Source organism: Pelophylax lessonae (assembly GCF_965119305.1).
Source record: "Pelophylax lessonae genome assembly, chromosome: 3".
NCBI classification, from domain to species: Eukaryota; Metazoa; Chordata; class Amphibia; order Anura; family Ranidae; genus Pelophylax; species Pelophylax lessonae.
Window position 1 is genome coordinate 356,200,823 of NC_138770.1, and position 15,711 is coordinate 356,216,533.

General features: G+C 47.5%; 1 protein-coding gene across 1 annotated transcript in view; it reads left to right on the forward strand.

Moving 5' to 3' along the window:
* The window catches only part of TTK (TTK protein kinase), a 242,172-nt gene that overhangs the window by 53,137 nt on the left and 173,324 nt on the right, over nt 1-15,711 (forward strand). Inside the window, exons 4-5 of the mRNA XM_082249922.1 lie at nt 9,269-9,375; nt 15,505-15,648. Of these exons, the coding sequence (XP_082106048.1) occupies nt 9,269-9,375; nt 15,505-15,648 (251 nt within the window). The remainder of the gene's footprint in view (nt 1-9,268; nt 9,376-15,504; nt 15,649-15,711) is intronic.

The window sequence follows — 15,711 nt, forward strand, 5'->3', positions numbered from 1 at the left end:
CCCCCTGCCTTTGTGGAGTTGGTGGACCAGTTGGTTGAGGGGCTGCAATTTTGTCTGCAATGCCTCTCTGGACGCGGCTCCCTTGATTTTTAAGCGATCTGTTTTGGTAGTGGTGCTTAGGTGTGTGTTTGTGGCTAAAGTGTTAGTCTGCAGATCAGACTTCCAAAAAAATAAAAATGTTGACTGATTTGCCCTTTCAAGCTGATTGTCTGTTTGGGCCTACCCTGGATAGTTACATAGTTACATAGTGAGGTTGATAAAGACACCAGTCCATCCAGTTCAACCTATAATGTGTGTGTGTTTGCTGTTAACCGTACATTGTATACCCCTCTATATGTTGTGGTCTTTAAGCTGCCCATCTAATAGTTTTTTGAAACTATCAATGCTCCCTGCTGATACCACTGTTTGCGGAAGATAATTCCACATCCTTACTGCTCTCACAGTGAAGAACCCCCTGCGTATTTTAAGGTTAAACCGCCTTTCCTCTAGTTTTAGTGAGTGGCCACGTGTCTTATTGTATTTCCTTTCTCTGAATAGGTTTTTCCATATGCTAGGGTTGCCAGTACAATATTTGTACATTGATATCCTATCCCCCCTCAATCGTCTCTTCTCCAGAGAGAATAAGTTCAGTGCTTGTAGTCTTTCCTCATAGCTGATGCCCTCCATTCCCCTAATTATTTTTGTTGCCCTTCTCTGGACTTTCTCCAGTTCTAGCACATCCTTCCTGAGGACTGGTGCCCAGAATTGGACAGCATACTCCAGATGTGGCCGGACCAGAGTCTTGTAGAATGGGAGAATAGTCTCTTTATTTCTGGAGTGAATCCCCTTTTTTATACATCCCAGTATTCTGTTGGCTTTGCTTGCAGCGGCTTGGCATTGCATGCCACTGCCAAGCCTGTTGTCTACCAGTACCCCCAGGTCCTTTTTCCATCCTAGACTCACCCAGAGGTCCCCCCCCCCCCCCCTAGTGAGTAGCTTGGTTTCTGGCACCCAGGTGCATTACTTTTACATTTTTCAACATTAAACCTCATCTGCCATGTAGTTGGCCACCCCATAATTTTTGTTCAGGTCCGCTTGTAAGGTTTCCACATCCTGCCCAGAAGATATTGGCATGCTTAGTTTAGTATCATCTGCAAATACTGAGATTTTACTCTATCCCCTCCTCTAGATCATTTATGAATAAATTAAACAGGATTGGCCCCAGGACAGAACCCTGGGGGACCCTGCTTTCCACACCCGCCCAATCTGAGTACTCCCCATTATTCACCACCCTTTGCAACCTCCCCTGGAGCCAGTCCTCTATCCAGGTACTCACCTTATGGTCCATACCTACCTTCCTTACTTGAACAGTAAGCGTTTGTGGGGAACGGTGTCAAAGGCCTTTGCGAAGTCCATGTACACCACATCCACAGGCTTGCCTTTTATCTAGGTGGCAGCTCACTTCATCATAGAAGGTTAATGGATTGGTTTGGCAAGAACGATTTTTCATGAATCGATGCTGATTACTACTAATACCGTTTTCATTCCTAAAGTCTTGTATGTGGTCCCTTAACATCCCCTCCAAAATCTTGCAGACTACTGAGGTTAGGCTGACCGGCCTATAGTTACCCGGGATATATCTCAGCCCCTTTTTAAATATTGGTACCACGTTGCCTTTTTTCCAATCAGCTGGCACCATACCCGTCTGTAAACTATCCTTAAAGGTCAAGAATAATGGTATGGCAATCACCTGGCTGATCTCTTTAAGAACCCTCGGGTGCAAGCCATCCGGTCCCGGTGATTTATTTAAGTTTCTCTAGTTTAGTTCTATCTGTTAGCCATGGCGGTATTTCCTGAGGTGTGTTGTTTAGTTTGGCCTTACAAGCTGGGTTAGTGTAGCCCACCAATTCTTTTGTGAAGACTGAAGAGAAGAAATTATTTAACACTACCGCCTTTTCCCTGTCCTCGGTGGCCAAAACTCCCTTATTGTCTTTTATGGGGCCAATGTGTTCTGGCCTCGCTTTCTTACTGTTTATATACTTAAAGAATTTCTTGGGGTTCTTTTTACTCTCTTCCACTATATGTCTCTCGTGTTCTATTTTAGCCGCCCTGATTTAGTCTTTACATTTCTTATTACACTCTTTGTAATACTTGAATGCTGCTGGATGACATCATTAATAGTCTCACAAGTAGGGGGGGGAGAATGGAAAGCACCTTTATTCCAGTCTGGGAAAGGGAAAAAAAACCTTGTCCCCTCTTTCGTTCATTGACGAACACAGCTCCCGATCTTCTTGACCATTGGGTTATACTGCGCCCCACAAGAGTAGGACACCAGGCAGAAAAATAACTCGACTTTGCCTATGGGCAGTCCCAGGAGGTATACTCCCTCTCTGCTATAGGTACTCCGGTTTTTTTTTCTGCCTAGTCAGGACCTAGTTGCTTGCTGGGATCTCTGGTCCTGGCAATTGTTTCTTAGTTTTTTTTTTTTTTTTCCTGTGAGATCTACAATCCACTGTCAGACTGGGTGACTGGCTGAATAATCTAGATCCAGTGGTCACCCCAGTCTGACCAGCGAGCGTGCCCTGACCACAGCTCTGCGCTAGGTCAGCTGCGACTTAGCCCCACCGGATGGGGGCTGGCCTGTGAGTAGTCTCTCAAGGTTGAATACAGCCGGGTTTCGGCCCGTGTCACAGCATTCTTCCTAGCCGACAGCCCCCCATTTCGGTGGCGAGGGGTTCTTTCTGGAGTTGTGCCGGCCTGGTTCCTGGTATGGTGAGTAACTGGGCCCCCCTTCCCTCTGAGGTTTTTGGGGTGGACGTCAGACCCCCAGGTTCCCCTCCTTCCTCTTAGGCCCCCCCTTTTGTGTCTGGTGGTTCCTGTGGGTCTTCTACCCCCCCCCCCCTCCCCTTATACTTGGGGTTGTGTATGGTGGTTTAGCCTACCTCCTGGAACTGGGACCGAGTGCTGTACGGGCGATGGGGGGGGGGGTTTTTACCTAGTGGGGGCTCCTGCCACAGCCCCCCTTCCTGGTCTATGCCTTGTGGAGCTGCCATTTTGTTGTAGCCTATATTCTGTATAGGCTGGCGGCCATGTTTGTGTAGCTGCAGTCGCCATTTTGCGTTCAGCATGGAAATTAATAGCGGCCATTACTGTGGAGCCTTCTGGGCGGCGATTTTAGCTGTGGGAGCCCCTCCTCATTCCCTGGTGCTGTCTCCTGAATGCCGTGTGTGGAGAGCGTTGATCCTGGTGCTGCCGGCGACTGCCTGGTGGGGTCCTCTCCCTCTCTGCTGCAGGATGGGGTGGGGGGGATGCTCTGGCTGGTGACCGGGTGGTGTTGCAAAGGCGGTGGGGGTGTCCCTTAGCAATGTGTTTTTTGCATGGAGTCTTTGGAGCACATTTCCCTACCTGACCCTCTCTCAGAGCCTGCGGGGCCCTCTCGGTCCCAACCATCCATTGATGCACTGAGGGCGGTCCTGGAGTCCTTTGTCCCAGGTGGAGGTGGATTTTGGGTGGCGGAGTAGTAGTAAAAAGTACCACTGCCTTCCCCCTGCTTCATCTGTCTCCTCAGATCCTGAATGATCTGGACACTGCAAACGGGGTCTGCAGCCACTCGCCCGGAGTTCTCATAAAGTTAGGATGATTCCTCCACTTCTGTAGCAGCGCACAAAAAGGCGCTGGTGGACGAAGTGATTGTGTCTGTGCGTGAGACTTTAAAAATGGGAGAACGCAGCTGAAGCTGCAGCAGAGGCATTGGTTTCCTTTGGCACTCAAAAGCCTACTAGAGCAGACGAAGATATTTTAATTTCCATCCTGTTTTGACAGATTTGTCGCAAAAGAGTGGGAACGTCCAAAACGCCCCTTTGTGGTCCCTAAAGCGTTTCGTAATGAGTTACCCATTTGGAGAGTCCCTCCTTAAGAAGTGGACTATTCCACCGGTGGTGGATCCCCCAGTTTTCAGGTTGAATAAGGCAACCATAATTCCGGTAGAGGAATCGCCAGCTTTTAAGGATCCAGCTGACCGAAAAGCGGAGGTTGTGGCCTGCACTTTTGTTCACTGTGGCTGGCTCGGCACTTAGGCTGGTCTTCATTATTGCCATGGCGTCACAAACTCTGACTCTGGGCTAAGCTTTTACGCCGTGGCCTGGAGGGTGGTGAGCACCCCCCCCCCTGCCTGAGCTAGCGGACCAGTTGGGCAAGGGGCTGTAGTTCATCTGTGATGCCTCTTTGGATGCAGCTCCCCTGCTTTCCTGTCTGTCTGTCGACCAGACCTCTAAAGCCTTAACTGATCTTCCTTTTCAAGGAGATCGTCTGTTTGGAGCTACCCTGGATGACCTTAAGAGTCTCACTAGGGAGGAAGAGCACCTTTCCTTCCGCAGGCTAGTAAGGGTAAGGAACCTTGTGGCAGACGTGACCCATCCTTCTCGGCTCACAAGAAAATTTTTCGTTCCTCAGGGTCGGCTGACAAGGGCTTAGTCTTTCAAGGCCTCTTCAGGAGGATCAAGCGACCCTTGTCTGGCAAGTCCAAAGCGGGTTTCTCCAGGTCCGCGGACAAGGTTCCTTCTGCATGAAGCTGCGCCCTCACCTGTGCCTGGGGTGGGGTGATGTCTTGGCTGGTTTCCGGGCCCGTGGAACTCCTTTTTGCAAGACTAGTGGTGGTTCCACGAAGTGATATGGTCCAGCTACAAGATCGAGTGTTATTACCCTCCGGAAAGGTTTTTTTCCTTCCAATGTGTGTCTGTCCCTGGACCAATTTCAGGCCCTCTTTGGGGCGCTGCAAGACCTGTTGCTTCAAGGGGTGATAGTTCCATTTCCAACTTCAGAGCTTTTTTCAGGGGGTTTATTCAAACCTGTTCACTGTCCCGAAGAAAGAAAGCAAGGTGCGTCCAAATCTGGATCTCAAGGCCTGAACTGCTTTGTGCGGGTACAGAATTTCAGAATGGAGTCTGTTCGCATGGTGGTGGCATCCCTGCATCGGGGATTTCCTTGCCTATGTCAACCTTAAGGACTCTTACTTACACATTCCATTATGTGTCTGTCACCAACCCTTCCTCCGCTTTGCCATGGGGAGCATTATCAATTTGTGGCGTTACCCTTTTGGTCTCGCCTCTTCAAAGGTGTTGGCCCTGGTGCTGGAATTGCTACGTCAGCGAGAGATTGCAGTGCTGGGCTATCTGGCCAACTTTCTCTTGCGAGCAGAGTCTCCTACTGCTTGACGGACAACGTGGACATTGCTATACGGACTCTAAGGAAGTTCGGCTGGCTTATGAATTATCAGAAGTCTGCTCTGGTTCCTTCTACGAAGCTAGACTATCTGGGTCTGACTCTGGACTCGGCTCTAGCCAGAATGTTCCTTCCTCTGGACAAACTCCAGAAATTGCATGCTGTGATTTATCTCTTGCTGTCCAGTAGGTGGTCGTCCTCCCTACTTGCGTGAGGGTGCTGGGCCCGATGGTTACTACCTTGGAGGCAGTTCTGTTTGCACAGTTCCATACGAGGTTCCTGCAAAGAGAGATCTTGACCAAATGGGACAAGTGTCTGAAGTCTCTGCACAATCCACTCCGGCTTAGCCGAAAAACAAAAGGGGTCTCTCCAGCTCTTCACAAGGGCAAATCTTTTCTCCCCCTGTATTGGACAATGGTTACCACAGATGCCAGTCTGTCCGGATGGGGAGGTGTCCTGGGTTGGAACTCCGCTCAGGGTGTTTGGACACTGGAAGAGTCCAGACTCCCAATCCATGTCCCGGAACTTCAGAGTGATCAGGCTATGCCTGAATCGCTGGATGGATCACCTTCAGGGGTTTTCAGTGCGAATCCAATCGGACAATGCCATGGCTGTGGCTTATGTCAATCAGCAGGGTGGAACAAGAAGTGTATTGGCCGCTTTGGAGGTAGGTGGCATTCTTCAAGGGGCAGAACGTTTTTTCCTTTCGGCCCCTTCCGCCGTACACATTCCAGGGGTGGAATATTGGCAAGGGGATTATCTCAGTCGGCAGGTGTTGGACTATGGGGAGTGGTTCATCAGCTCTGTCTCGGGTGGGGCACCCCCCAGGTGGATCTGTTGGCATCTCTGCCTAACAGGAAGGTGCGAAGGTTTGGCGCGGTCACGTGATCTGCTTGTGGATGCCACGGACGCGCTGGTGGCCCCCTGGGGCCAGTATCGTCTGTTTTTATGCCTTCCCTCCTCTTAAGGCGGAGGAAATTGTGGTCATTCTAGTGGCTCCGGTTCGGCTTTGACGGTCTTGGTACGCCGACCTGGTGCGGCTGGTCGCCGATGCCCCTTGAAGACTACCTCTCAGGGAGGATCTGCTGTCCCAAGGGCCAATCTTTCATCCTGCTTTACAGTCGCTGTCTTCGATGGCTTGGCTGTTGAAAGCCAGGTGCTGAAAGATAGGTTTGTCTGGGTCGGTGATTCCTACACTACTAAAAGCTAGGAAGATCTACTGTATGGTCTTGGCCACCGTGCTGCAGCTCAGTTTCAGGGTCTTGGCAATCTTCTTATAGCCTAGGCCATCTTTATGTAGAGCAACAATTCTTTTTTTTTTTCAGATCCTCAGAGGGTTCTTTGCCATGAGGTGCCATGTTGAACTTCCAGTGACCAGTATGAGAGATTTAGCACACCTTCTCCCCATTCACACCTGAGACCTTGTAACACTAACGAGTCACATGACACCGGGGAGGAAAAATGGCTAATTGTGCCCAATTTGGACATTTTCACTTAGGAGTGTTTTTTTTTTTTTTTTTTTTTTTAACCAGTGGTTTAGACATTGACTATTTGTTTGTTATTTTGAGGGGGCAGCAAATTTACTGTTGTTCAAGTCGTACACTCACTACTTTACATTGTAGCAAAGTGTCATTTCTTCAGTGTTGCCACATGAAGATATAATAAACTGTTTACAAAAATGTGAAGGGTGTACTCACTTTTGTGACATACTATGTGAGACTTTTACACAGCCTAGCCACATACAGAGGCCCAACATTCAGGGAGCACCATCTGGTGCTCTAAGGACAAAAAATAACAAATCTAATTTCCTGACTACCAATTACACTTTTGTGAGGCACGGATGTGGCATATATGGGCACAGATAGGCATGGGTGAGTACTGCTACAGTTTACCTCCTCTCCTTGCACACTTTACCAATCGCTGTGTACAGTGTGCGAGGGGAGAGTTGAACCAGATGCGCCAGTTTGTTGACAACTGATGCTCCGTCATTGGACAGTGTGATCACGTAAAGGGCCGCCGTCATTGATGAACCCCCGAGAGCATGGACATATCCATGTGCACGCCCCAGGGGGTGCACCGGATGTGTGATTTGTGGGACGGCATAAATGACGTCCTCCCAGAATAAGCCGACCGCGCTGTAGCCGTCATTCCATTATAGCCTGGTCGGCAAGTGGATATGCTCGCTCAGCTGTCAGCAGCTGAATCCACAAGAATGGGCCCTTTACCCAGAGGTATTCATAGAGATTTTTCTGCAATGGGGGTGCCAGATGTGGATCCATTGACATCCAGATTTATCATCAAAGTGGACTGGTTTGTGTTGGGGGATCCTCAGGCGTTTGTGGTGGACTCCTTGGGTTCAGTTTTCCCTGATCTATCCTTCTTCCACTGCAGCTTCTTTCTCACCTGTTGTGCAGTCTAAAGGTGAAGGGCATTTTGGTAATCCTGATCACCTCTGTTTGGAAAGGAATGTGGTATGCAGGCAATTTCTCAGTAGCAAGCCATGAGCTCTTCCAGTTCTGCCATGTTTGCAGTACCAAGGTTTGATCCATCCTGCTTTCTACAGTTTTTGGATTTGACTGTGTGGCTTTTGAAGCCCAACTGCAGAGGGATAGAGTTTCTGATTCTGTAAACCCTACCCTCCAAGAAAAAAAAATCGACCTCCATCAAGGTGTACCTCCGTATTAAAAGTTTTGTTATGTGTGTGGGTTTTTTTTTTTTTTCTTGGCAGGATGTTGTGTGGCGCATTTTGAATTTTCTCCAGTTGTGTGTAACTGCCTCTTGCTTTGGTTGTTTTTGTTTCAGAGCCCTATCTCATTCCTTGTTAGATGTTCATGCCTCTGGGTGTCGTGAGCAGAGGACAGGGGACTTTGTAGTGGGGTTCACCCCCCCGCTCTGTTTTTGGGTTTAGGTGTGTTTTGACCTTGTTGCTGTGTTGCCTACCCCTCAAATTCAGGGGTTTGGGACATGCTAACTAATCATGAATATGAAATCCTCAGATGTCCTTGTGATGTACTCAAAGAAGAGGATCCTTCAGGTAACCCAAACCATTTTTTGCTTAACTGCTTGTAATACAGGAGTGCAAGCTACTGGCTCTATTGAGTAAAGAATGCCTTGTGTATCAAAGTGCGTGTACCAAGGTACATTTTTTTTTTTAGCTGCCTGTCTGATTCAAACTCTTCATTAATTTATTAAAAGTTGAATCTGTTTGAAGACCCATTCGCAATGTTTAGAGCTATGTGAGGTTTGTCTGAAACGGATTACAGAAAATTCTAGTTAAATTTTACCTGGATTTTCACAATATAGGGTAAAGCAACAGGTTCACTTAACTGCTGCTATGTCCAGCTACACATACAGTATATGTGCATTCGTTTGCTCTCCAGCTATTCGGTTTAACTACCGGGAGTAGAGCGGAAGCAATATTAAAAGCTAAAAGCAAGTGATAATAGAAGACTGTCTGTCTGAAAACCCAAGTTGCCAGAGGATATTTTGGGTGGAGTTCGGTTTTAAAACTTTAGGAATTAAGTCAACCAATTTAAAGTGGTAATAAACCCTTGCATATACCTAGTTAAGTGACTACCCTCAAGGTGATGGAGATTAAACAAATTCTCCTCCATAGGTTGTACCTGCTTATCTGCAGCCATTTCTTCTCTACTGCCATTCAAAGTGCAGATTTTATACATCTTGTCTGAGCTTTTAAAAAGCAGAGGGTGAGGAGCTGAAGTTACTCTGCAGACCTTATTGATTGCAGATCTGAGAGCTGATTGGAGGGAATCACAGGAACAAAACTAAGGCTGTCAATCACAGGCTGAAGCTCCCTCTTCTGTCACCTTTTTTCTCTTGGTGTCAGGAAGACCTCTGAGTGACTTTTGCAGATAGCAGAGGAATGGGACAGCAGACAGATATTATACTTGATCTATATTGAGACCAGCAAACACTATAGAGGGATATGCTTTGTTCCCACATCATGTCAGTTTGGTTTTGTTCCAGAATTTTTTGATTATATTTGCCTATTCTATTTTTCAGCCGCTAGTAGTGTTTAAGTTTAATTCTCCCCTTTTTTTTATTTTAGTATTCTGGATCCAGATGAGGCACGTGACCAGTTCCAAATTGCAAGATTAAACTGCAAAACATTTGCTTTTGTATATGTTGCCTTTGCTCAGTTTGAGCATTCAGGAGGTAAGTTTCAATATTTCAACAAATTGTTTTTTTTTATTTATTTTTTTGTTTCCGAATTTATGGTACAAAATATCAGATGGACTTCTAAAATGTTATATTTTTATTACAAGGAATTACGTTTGCACAATATGGCCTGGCAACATTATTTCATGGTTTTTATATACAGTACTCTGCATAAACACATACACCTAGTAGCCCAATTGGGGCTTTAAAGATTTTCTCTTGGCCAATACAACATCCACAATGGCCAATACAACATCCACAATGCACTAATCTCAACAATACATATTGAAGGGTAAGGCAATTGTGCATGCAGTGGATACTAGTTTGTATCATACCAGGCTGTATGCTGGAGCTTCCTCCCCATCACCTTTTCTCTCTTGGTATCAGGGTAAACTTGTCAGAAGTGATTCATGCTGATAGCAGACAAAAGGCAGAGAGAAATTACACTTCGTGCTTTGGATTGAGACAAGTGTACACTATAGAGGGAAATGCTTCTTTCTCTTTCGTTCACTGACAGACACCGCTTCAAGTCTTCAGACCATTGGGTATTATGCGGTCTCTCGTCAAGAGTAAGACTAGGCGGAAACTTCCTGCTGTAGGACTTGCAGTTTTTTTTCTGTCTAGTCAGGAGTAAGGACCTGACTCTCTGTGGGGCTCCTGCTGTCCTGGCATTTTTTCCTATTTACATTTTTTGGCACTGGATAGTCTACCTGGGTGCTGCAGGGGTAAGTCCCTAGGGGGGTCCCTTCCTGGGGTCTGTACATTTTTTATTTTTCTTTTTCCCCTGGGGTCCAGAGTCCCGTGCAGCGCCGAGTGGTGCTGTAATTTTTCTGTGGTCTCTGCAATTTCCTGGTTCGGCGGCCACATTTCTGTAGTTCAGTGGCCATGTTTTTGTTTTCCCCATAGACTTGCATTGGCGGCCATTTTCCTGTAGTCTGAAACAGTGCTGAGGCTGTGGGGGCCTCTAGTGTCAGGTCATCATTTCCTCTCTCTTCCTCTTTCCAGCAGTGTGGCAGATCGTTTTGGCGCTTTCAAGCTCGGGTGGTGAGTCTCTGGGGGTACACTATCCTTCCTTTGCTGTATACAGTGCCGCGGGTGCGCTGCTTCTTGTAGTGCCACAGTGGTGCACAGGGGGGAGGGAGCCTCCCGTTAAAAAAAATAAATAAATTTTCTTTGCTGAGCAGCGTGGTCCCGCTTGACCCCTTATGGTCATGGAGCCCTGGGAGCGCTTTTGTACCACCTGATTCACTCCTGGAAGCAGCGGGACCCTCTGGGTCTCTGTGTTCCCTGGCAGCCGTAACGGCAGCCCTGCAGTCTCTAGTAGCTGAAGTAGATATGGCCCTGCAAAGGAGACCTGGCCAGAAGCGCCGCCCCCCCCCCGCACCTGTATCCTCGCCTGCACCTGTATCCTCTGCTTCCTTAGATTCTGAGGTGGATTTGGCCGCGCAGACGAGTCAGCCAACTGAGTCTGCGTCCACGCACGCTAAGTGTTCAAATAGTGAAGATGAGTCCTCCTCTGCAGCCGTGCATGAAAAAGCATTGGTGGAGGCCCTGATTGTGTCAGTGCAGAAAACTTTTTAAAATTGGAGGACTGCTGAGCAGCTGAGTCGGCAACGCCGGTGCAATTTGGCACCCGCAAATCTTTTAAGGTAAATATGTTTTTTACCTTTCCTGCCTATTTTGATGAGATTGTCACAAGTCAGTGGGGTTCCCCAAAACGCATGGTTGGAATACAGCTTTGCTAGAAGATATCCCTTTGTGGAGTCTCTCCTGAAGAAAGTGACGGTTCCACCGGACTCTCTCTCAGCTTTCCAGGCTGAATAAGACCACACTTTGCAGGTGGAAGATTCCCTGTCATTTGAGGACCCCGTGGACAATAGGCTGAGGCTCTGGTGCTGTACCTCTTCATTGTGGCTGGTTCAATTTTAAGACCGGTGTTTGCTATCACCTTGGTATCCCAGACCTTAACGGAAAGGGCTAAGGTTTTGCGCCAGGATCTGGAGGGGAGTCAACATTCTGAGCTGGCGGACCAGTTGATCCAAGGGTTACAGTATATTTGTGATGTAGCCCTGGATGCGGCCCCCTTGGCCGGCAGGGTTTCTGTGACGGCGGTGATCCTTCGCCGCATGATCTGGTTGGAAGTGCTGGTCAGCTGACCAGGCTACTATAAATGTACTGACCTTCCCTTTTGTAGGTGATCGTTTGTTCAGTGCCTCTATGGAAGAGATCATTAATGGCCTTACGGGAGGCCAGTGTACTTTGCTTCCACAGGCTGCTAAGGGTAAGGAGCTTCGCCGTAAGTAGGGTCCCTTCTTTTCGTCTCACAAGCGGCCCTTTCGTCTGTCTGGATCGCAGGAAAAGGGCTCGAGAGCCACCCATAACTTTGCGGGAGGCTCCAAGAGACACTGGAATGGTAAGTCCAAAGCGGGCGCGTCTGATTCCATAGACAAGCCTTTACCAGCCTCAAGGGGCATCCTTACCTGCGTCTGGGGTTGGGGGACGTCTTTGCTTCTTTCAGGATCCGGGGACTTTGCTCATTCAGGAAAATGGGTCCACAAACTCATTCGGTTACAAGATCGAGTTTCGGGCCTTGCCTCCGGCAAGGTTCTTTCCTTCCAACGTACGCCTGTCTCCAGAGCAGCTACAGGGCCTCTATGGAGAAGTGCAGGACCTGTTAGCACATGGAGTTGTGCTGGTTCCAGAGTCTGAAAGTTTGTATTCAAATCTGTTCACAATTCCCAAGCAGGAAGGCAAGGTTCGTCTGGCTCTGAACCACTTTGTGCGGGTTCAGAAATTTCGGATGTAGTCTATCCGCACAGTAGTAGCTTTTCTTCATCAAGGAAATCTGCTGGCTTCTATCAATCTTAAGGACGCTTACTTTCATATTCCAATATATCTCGGGCATCAGCGTTTTCTTAGTTTTGCTGTGGGCGAGGAGCACTTTCAATTTGTAGCGTTACTCTTTGGTCTTGCTTCAGTTCCTCAAGTAGTCACTATGATTTTGGCCCCAGTGTTGGCCTTGTTACAGCAGAAGGGAATCGTGGTACTGGTTTACCTTGATAATCTGCTTCTGCATGCAGAGTCTTCCTCGGCTCTAGAAGCTGACTTGGACATTACGGTGCAAACGCTGCAGGAGTTTGGTTGGACGCTGAATTTTCAGAAGTCGGTGCTGTCTCTCTGTCAATAAAGCTGGACTCTGTGTCAACCCGGGTTTTTTTTCCTCAAACAAAACTGCTGAAGCTACAGGAGGCTGTTCGGCTCCTGTTGTCCAACCATCGATCATCACTCAGGACTTGCATGCACGTGCTGGGTCTGATGGTCTCCACCTTCGTGGGGGTTCCGTTTTGCGCAGTTCCACACCAGACCTTTGCAAAGGGAGATTCTGATAAAATGGAACAAGGATCAGCTGTCATTGGACAGTTTGATTCGGTTGAGTCGGGGTTCGAGGGAGTCTCTCCTATGGTGGCTTCGCTCCCTGGCCCTACGTCTGGGGAAAATCCTTTCTTCCCCTGTATTGGACTGTAATCATCCCGGTTGCCAGTCTGTCCGGATGGGGTGATGTCTTCGGAGTGTGTCGGCCAAAGGTGTCTGGACTCAGAAGTCCAGGTTGCCGACCAACATCCTGGAAATTCGGGCAATCAGACTTTGTCCGTCTCAGTGGACGGATCGTCTGCAGCTGCGCGCTATGCGGATACAATCGAACAATGCTACGTCTGTGGCATATGTCAATCATCAAGGGAGTGCAAAGAGTGTCCTGGCGCCCCGAGAAATTGGCTAGTATCTTGAAGTGGGCAGGTTGGATCCGGGAGAATGGTCTCTTCACCCGGAGGTATTTCATCAACGGTGTCTTCAGTGGGGGGGCCCCTGATTTGGACTTGCTGGCTTCCCGTCTCCACAGGAACTTACAAAGGTTCGTGTTTGGGTCTCAGGATCCTCTGGCCTGACCCGGCAGACGCTCTGTTGGCCCTTTGGGGTCAGTATCTTCTGATTTTGTGCCTTTCCTCCAATGCAGCTTCTATTGAGACTGCTAAGCAGAATCGAGGTAGAAGGGATTCCAGTCATTCTGGTGGCACCAGACTGGCCTCGTCGGTCTTGGTACGCAGGCCTGCTAAGGCTGGTTGCAGACGTCTCTTTGAAACTTCCTTTCAGGGAAGATCTTCTGTCTCAGGGACTAATCCTCCATCTTCCTTTCAAGGAGGATCTTCTGTCTCGGGGACCAATCTTCCATCCTGCTTTATGGTCGCTGGCTTGAACTTCGTGGCTATTGAAAGCCAGGTGCTGAAAGATAGAGGGCTCTGAGTCGGTGATTCCTATGCTGTTGAAGGCTAGGAAATCTACTTACAGGAAGGTTTATCATGGAGTTTGGAAGGCGTATATTACTTGGCTCTGGGCACCATCAAGGGCCAGATTTCCGCCTTGGCTATTTTTTTTCCAAAGGCCGTTGGCGGCAAAGTCTTTGATTCACACTTTTGTGCAGGGAGTTTGCCATCTGGCTCCTCCGGTTCGATCCCTGGTACCTCCGTGGGATCTCAATTTGGTTCGGTCTGTGCTTCAAAGGCCTCCCTTTGAAAATATTCGGGAAATTCCTCTGCTCACTCTGTCGCAGAAGGTGGCTTTCTTAGTGGCTGCTAATTCCACACATCGCAGGTCGGAGTTGGAAATTGCCTTACATTCCTTGGCTGTGGTACAGGCTATTCGGGTTTACCTGGTGGGTACTGAACTGATTCGGAAATCCGATTCTTTGTTCTTATGGATGGACCTCGTGAGGGGCAGGCTGCATCTACTTTGACCATTTCTAAGTGCATGAGGGAGACGGTGGTTCAGGCCTACTCCATTAAAGGTCAGATGCCTCCTTTTCCTGTTAAAAAGCATTCTACGAGGGCGCTTGGTGCCTCCTGGGCAGGCATCAGTGGTTCAGGTGTGCAAGGCGGCTACTTACTCGTCTGTACACACATTCACAAAATTTCATAAGGTGGATGTACTTGCATCTTGGGATGTGGCATTTCTGCAGGCTGCTGTTGCGGAGGCTTCCGCTTCTTGAGGGTGAAATTTTTTTATTTTTTTTTTCCTGGTGGTGAGCTCCAGTTGTTACCTGGTTGGCTATGTTTAGCCTTGTTAGGAATTCTGCTTTTGCTGTGTGTGTGTGTGTGTGTGTGTGTGTGTGTGTGTGTGTGTTTTTTTTGTTTTTTCTTTCTCCCTCCACCCCTCATGTTGACACTGCTTTGGAACATCCCAATGGTCTGAAGAATTGAAACTGTCAGTGAACGAAAGAGAGCTGGATTTTTGTCTTACCGTAAAATCCTTCTCTGAGGTTCACTGACGGACACAGCACCCGTCCCTCCTTTTTGGGGTTTTTTTTTTTCTGAAACTGCTTGTTACAAATTTAGGTCCTACATCAGGAAGTGTAGGGGCGCAACCAAAAAAGGTTTCCGCCTAGTCCTACTCCTGAAGAGTGACAGTATAATATCCAATGGTCTGAAGAATTGAAGCTGTGAGATGGAGCACTGTATGAGGTCAATGCAAAATACTGTCACTGTGAACTCATACAGAGCTCTTAGGGGCTGGCCTTCAGTTTCTGTGCCCGGTGTATGTTTCTCCTGTAGTATAACCCAAGGTTACTAAATCCTCACTGATCATCAAGCTGTGTCCTTTAATGGGTGATTAGGGTAACAAGATTTTTCTGGCTTCAGATATGCTTGGATTACTAATGGGTTTGCTGAGACAATCAGCTGGTGCTGGTATTGAATCCTGTCCATAGCATACTTGCTGACAGTCATCCGGGCAGTCAAAGGCTCTACCCAAAATGTGACTAGGTATTGAATTTCGAAATGTGATTGTTCACAATAGAACAGTAAATATTTAGCACCACTTTTCATGGTGATGGGTTGTCTGATATGCTACTACAGTTGAAAGTAAAAAGTTGAAAGTAAAAAGTATGAGGGCTAAATGTAAAAATATTTTGATACCGTTACCTGAGGTATGTTTTTTATGGATTTTAATCTTTGCGCTACATTGGTTTTCCTCTACCAATGTTGAGGAAAAAAATGATTGTAGCATCTTTGTAACTGATATTAGTTATTATTATTATTATTATTATTAATAATATTCATTTTTTTTTTTTTTAAGGAAACTTTAAAAAAAGCAAGCAAATTCTTCAGAAAGGAAAGGACTGTGGAGCTGTTCCAGCTGAGATGATTGAGTTGGCAATAAAGAACCTGCAATTAAGGAAACCTCAGCTGATATCAGAGGAAGATAAAGAAAATGTATCTTGTGAGTATTTTTTTTTCGTTCAAACCATTGTCTGGTTAGCCTTTCCTAGTAACCTTGATTTTA